The 5,723-nt window shown below is 42.8% G+C and overlaps 1 protein-coding gene across 1 annotated transcript; it reads right to left on the bottom strand.

The window, feature by feature from the left end:
- Positions 1-1,334: 1,334 nt before the first annotated feature.
- Positions 1,335-5,723, bottom strand: LOC142765669 (uncharacterized). Its single transcript, XM_075867065.1, has 2 exons — positions 5,612-5,723; positions 1,335-3,226 (listed from the first exon to the last, which is right to left on the bottom strand). The coding sequence occupies exon 2, from the start codon at positions 3,219-3,221 to the stop codon at positions 1,335-1,337; it is 1,887 nt and encodes a 628-aa protein (XP_075723180.1). The 5' UTR covers positions 3,222-3,226; positions 5,612-5,723.

The raw sequence follows: 5,723 nt of genomic DNA, 5'->3' as shown, positions 1-5,723 counted from the left end.
ACGATCTGGACGCTTTGCCCTACTCATCATCATTCACTCCTTGAATATCATGAAATTTTTATCATTTATTATACTAGCTTAACGGCCTCTAGTATCGCACCTTTGCATTTTTCAGCGTGTATGCATTTCGTTAAATGTATAAGCACCACCCTCTACGGCGAGAGGTGGCTACACACGATTAGATGGGACGCTCAGCCCACGCTTTAAGGTGCTTCACTCATAAAAGAGTAATAATTGTTAATTCTGCGTCATGCCTACATGCGGAGATGTGAAAAAACAATTGACGACAGGGGTGTTGTCATTCAGGAATGGCTTACGGAAAGACTGCTCCATCATACCTCTCTCTTTCTGCGCTTGCATATTCATGAGAACAACCAATTCATCGAGGCACAATTGACGGTCGCTTACGCATCCCCCAACCAACGTTCTTTTCACTAAAACATTGAAAAACCGTACGTTCTATACAATGTGTACCTTTTACCGTCAAGCATAAATAGTATGTTTGCCGGTGAAACCGACACCAATACAACGCAGACATCAATAAGACCAATAGAAAGCTCCTAAAATCCCCGCGTAAGTCAACGAATTCACTCCTAATTTGGTTAGCGTGTTGAATATAGCCAGGTTTCAGCTCCTTTCGATTTTCCTTTTTATTCCTGGTGAGGTAAGGCTTCTACCGTAATAAAACATGACACACAATTTATAAATATTAATTTCTAAATTATAGCATTTGATACTTTCACTTCGAAGCCATTGTTAGTGTTTAGTGCGTTTTTAAAGCAGTATAACAAAATTCTAGTTTTTGTTGACACCGTAATACTTGAGGCATCTAATGTTAACTCATATATTGTAGCACAAAATCACAACTAGATGCATCTGGTGACCAATTGAGTTCAAGTTTTCACTCCCCTTCCCCGTGTTAATAGCTCACGCGATAGTTTCCTCGAATTTTCACAACACGATAAAAGAGGAGAATTACAGCAAAAAAGGAAATGTATTACAAAAAAAGACGTAGGTGGTGCACACAAAGACGCAAGATATCAAACAAGGCAATAAAAACCCAAGGTAATTGGCACAAATACCAGGACAGAATGGGCACGCATAAAATTCACGCACAGCTTCTCTTATTGGTGTTTTCCATAGAATAATATTGGATTGGTATCAAAGTTAGTTCACGTTCCTCTCTCTTCGCATACCTTCGGTCATGGTGAATCTCTTCGATTTTTATCAACCTATTACCATTGAACGAAGTTGCAAAAATAATTCCTGATAATAATATTGCATACAATAAAGAAGTAGGACCGAAACCGCACAACTATGTTTTCGGTAAGCTTTTACCTTTCTCGTCGAGCGCCAGTCACGAACTGAGCAGCTAGAGCCAGCAAGTCGGAGTTGCGCCGTGCCACGTCCCATACTATGAAGAAGTGCTTTACGGCTTCTCTGTCAACAGGAGACTCGAGGGAAACGCGGCGGAGGGTATAGTTCATATCTATGCACAGCGACAAGCGGCGAACCAAGGCGCCTGATTCGGCAAGGGTGAAAATACCAAAGTGCGCCGTCTCGATGCTTCGGCTTAACGTTACCAAGTCGGCCAGCAGGTAGACGTCTTGCTGCTCCAGGCGCATCGATGTGACATCAAGCTCTCTAATGCTCTTGCAGTGAAAGAGTGAGGCGAGAATAGCTGTGCGCCAGCCATTCGCGTCCTCCAAAGAGCCGTCCGAACCTAACCACAAACGCAAATTCTTCAGGGTTGATGACGATTTCATGTAATCAGCGAAGACCCAAGAAAGAGTCATGTCACCCGTCCAGATATCCAGTCTTACAGATGTGATGTGAGGGTACAAGGGCATCTGGCGCAGTAGACGCACAACACTTGTGAAATCGCCGAATGAAACAAAGCTGATGTTTGAGAACACCTTTGATTCGAGTAGGTCGAAACTTTCACTTGAATGGTAAGTGCTGACTGAAACTCTATCGTCAATGCCACTAACTCTGACACACTTGCATATTTCTGGCAGACAAGGATAGTCGAGCATGTCAACACTTATATTTACCGAGGTGAGATTCCTTTTCATCGACATGATGTGAAAAAATCTCTTCCAACTTCCTACTTCCCAAATGCCGAACGGAAGAGTGAGTTCCTGTAGCGAATCGTTCTCGGCAAGAGTCTCAATCCAGCAATCATACGTGAGCCTTGGTTGAACACGCAAGTCCGTGGTGCTTGAAGCGAAACAAAATTTGCGCAGAACTTTACTTTCTTTGAATAAGGCGCGCAAAAGCCGGGCACTCTCCCCATCGGTCACTACATACGCCAGGTTGAGAGACGTGACAGTTCTGTTGGCCAGGAGGCTTTGCAGTATCCACCTCGTTGGAAGCGCTGTTGGCATGAAGGAGTATCGGTACCAGACTTCGCTACCCTTGCTTATAGCGAGAGCTCTCAACGTGTCTTCACGCTCGAGGAGATTCGCGAACAAAGTGCGGCTTGCGACAGACGCTTCAGTGAAGGCCGATTCGTTCACAGAGAGTTCTCTCAAAGTCTTGTTTTCGGCGAGGGATCTGAAAAAATCATCTGCGTCCATCCTTGTCATGATGACATCAGGAATCTTGAGTATTACTAATGTATTCGTGGTCTTCAGAACCGTCGACAGTGCAGAAACAACTCCCGCCGTGCCCAGCCCATCAGAGTGCAGCTCGAGCTCCTTCACGCAGTGTGCAGCAGCAGCTACAATATTGCAGACATTCTTGCACACGTCAAACCTGGTCAAATCAAGCTTAAGAATTTCAATTGAAGACGACTTGAGGAGGGCGTCCCGGAAAAGCGATTGATAGGTTTTAAACCTGGTAGGGCTGGCACAGAAGGACTTTACACAGTGATGCGTGCACAGAAGCCAGTGCAAAAGCATCGCTACTTGGTGCAAGTGCGCATCGCCATCGTTTGGGAGCTCGGGACAATCAAAACTTAATACGGAGAGTTGACGCCGTGCTCCGACGACCACCCGTATTTCCATACGAACTTGGAAGAGGAATTCATTCCACGTGGAGAGATGTGGTACGATCTGGCAACTTCGGTGCTCGTCAGCTGTGCAGGGCAACTTGTAGGGCAGGGAGGTGCCAGAAAATGGGCCCCTCACTTCGTCGGCTAAACAGGCTGGTTTTGAAGATGACGAATATAGCTCAAGATGTCTCGGGGCATCATCTTCAATGATTCCAGGATGACTCATTTTAACTGCAAGGTAAAAAGATGATTGATTTTGTATCCCGGCCTATTACGACGTGCAGTGTTCGTAAGTGCTACAGACCTAGACAAATTCACTTTCGGTCATTTAGGTTTGCCATTTTAATACAATAAATAGCCGAAATGCGATGGATTCTAGACAGTAGCAATTTGCATTTAGCAATAAATTCACTTTCATTCATGATCAATTTCCAGCAATAGAACATTGACCTTCCTAAATTGCATAAAGAATGGTCAGAGTCCGTGCTTTGCAGTCAAGCTTGCCCAAATGTTGGCTCGCATATTCGAAGGAAGTTAGGCGAAATAAGAGAAGTAATATGATGAAACAGCCTTAAGTACGCTAGAACGATAGGTAACACGCACGACTTTTGTAATTGATGTCTGAAGCCCCGCTATGGTGGTATAGTGGCTAAGGTTCTCGGCTGCTGACGCGCAGGTTACGGGATTTAATGTCGGCTGCGGCGGCTGCATTCTTGATAGAGGCGAAAGCGCTGTAGGCCCGTGTGCTCAGATTTGAGTCCATGTTAAAGCACCCCTTGTGCTCGAAATTTCCGGACCCTTTCGCAACGCTGTGTCTCATAAAGTTACAGTGGTTTTAAGACGTTAAACCCCACATATGATCATGAATCCATGTTTGGAGTGTAGTGCTGCCATGATCTTTGCGCTGTCACGCGATCGCATCAATGGGAGGTTCGCGCAGTCAATAGGTGGACTCACCGATAAAACAATTTCTTTCACACGACGCGGACATGCGCATTCGATGTTATCTGCTTCTCTGTGCTAGTTTTTTTTGGGCATGCGTCATTTTTGTATACAATAAATATAAAAAACACGCCGTTTTTGTCACTATCTAATTTTATCACCGAATTGAGCGCCTAAATTTTCCTGTGATGAGCGACCTACACCAGGCATGAGTCATGCTTTCTGTGATGATCAATTTGATTAAATGTCGCGTGATCTTCAATTTATTATATGTGTGAATCACTCAAAACTAATCTGAGCATCTGTGACAACTGGAAGGAATGCTTCCTTGACTGTACCCGTCCTGTCGAAATATTCACCCTGATTATGAACAATCCAGTGGTTGACGGGCATGTATGAATGCGTATACGAATACAAATAAAGAATGCACTGAAAACGAAGTAAAATAAAATACTTACTGCTTTCGAAATCACAGCTTATCTTCTTCTGGTTTACTAAAAAGCCGCACCGTTTTTCATTACAATCACTTTATTGTACGTTATACGGTCTTAATGTGTACCAGCGAAGGATGTCAATGTGTGTATGTTTTTAGCAACTGTAAATGGGGTCATACATCACTGTTTCTTCGCATTTTCGAGGTTTAACTGCTGCTTTTAGAACCACACGTTCCGAGCAGCACAATTATTTTCATTTCACCAGGCTGCTGAGGCAAAGGTATACAGTAACTTCACGAAAAATTAAAATACGCGATTAATTTGGCCACAACATTTCTTGCTATGCAATTTTGTATTCTCAAGCGCATGTCGTATTTGACGAAGTGTTTTCGATTGTTCAGAAATATTTCAGTCTTTGACGTCCGCTTCCAAATTTATGTTATAAATATTGACGACATAAGCAATTCACATAAGCAGTTCGGTATTTTGCTACGTCAAGTGCTGTATGCCATAGCAATTAACTGTAAAAAAATGTGATATAAAGTGGCCTTTTATAGCAACACTAATCTTTTCTCTCATCATATAATTCAAGTAATAAAAATAGATGAAAATGTGCTTATAAGAAATTTGAAAGACAAATAAAAACGTAAATTGTACATTTTATTTATTTATTTCAAGTAATGCACGCTTTTTCATGTATGTTAGATCTTCAAGTACTATATTGCTAAATGGCGTAGTTTATACGGAAAGATTCCAATTCCTCCATAACGAATTCTACAATGCTATTGCCAAAACTTTCGTACCAATAATGAAAAACGTGATTTTTTAGCGGATTTTCCAAAGTTGATTGTGACAATGACTGTGCCGTTCCTTACTTAAACAGTTGTTCTCATACTAGGTTAACTGTGCCGTCATTCTCAACCTCTGCTGCACCAATTAATAATAATTGTAAAGGTGCCTTACTGTATGGTTTAGGAACTTACGTCTATTTGGTTTTCCGTAATGTTGTAATGTTTCCGTAATGGTCTAATGTTTTTGTAATCTAAAAAGACGGGCACAACGATTACACCATCGTAGAAATTCTGCCGCCAAGACGAGGAGTCGACCCTTTGACCACAGTGTCAGCATTGGAGCACCGTTATCAGTACAGCACAGCGAGGGATGGTGCTGCGTGCAATAGGAGCACAAACAAGAATCGTTACACTATCACTTTAGGTATAGTTGAATTGCTATCACTTACAAAATAGTGGGCTTTGGCAGATAGATGAGGTGTCGCCCTGAAACAGCGGCTTCTCGTTATGGCGATGACAGTTGACGCAAACGGGCGTAAGTGGGAGACGCAGCAGCACACT

Source organism: Rhipicephalus microplus, chromosome 1 (genome assembly GCF_043290135.1).
Source record: "Rhipicephalus microplus isolate Deutch F79 chromosome 1, USDA_Rmic, whole genome shotgun sequence".
Classification (NCBI taxonomy): domain Eukaryota; kingdom Metazoa; phylum Arthropoda; class Arachnida; order Ixodida; family Ixodidae; genus Rhipicephalus; species Rhipicephalus microplus.
Note: the sequence above shows the minus strand (reverse complement) of the source record. Positions and strands in the feature narration are given on the sequence as shown.

What these genes read in the sequence shown, in the direction of transcription:
- LOC142765669 (XM_075867065.1), bottom strand. Translation starts at nt 3,221, where the DNA reads ATGAGTCATCCTGGAATCATTGAAGATGATGCCCCGAGACATCTTGAG.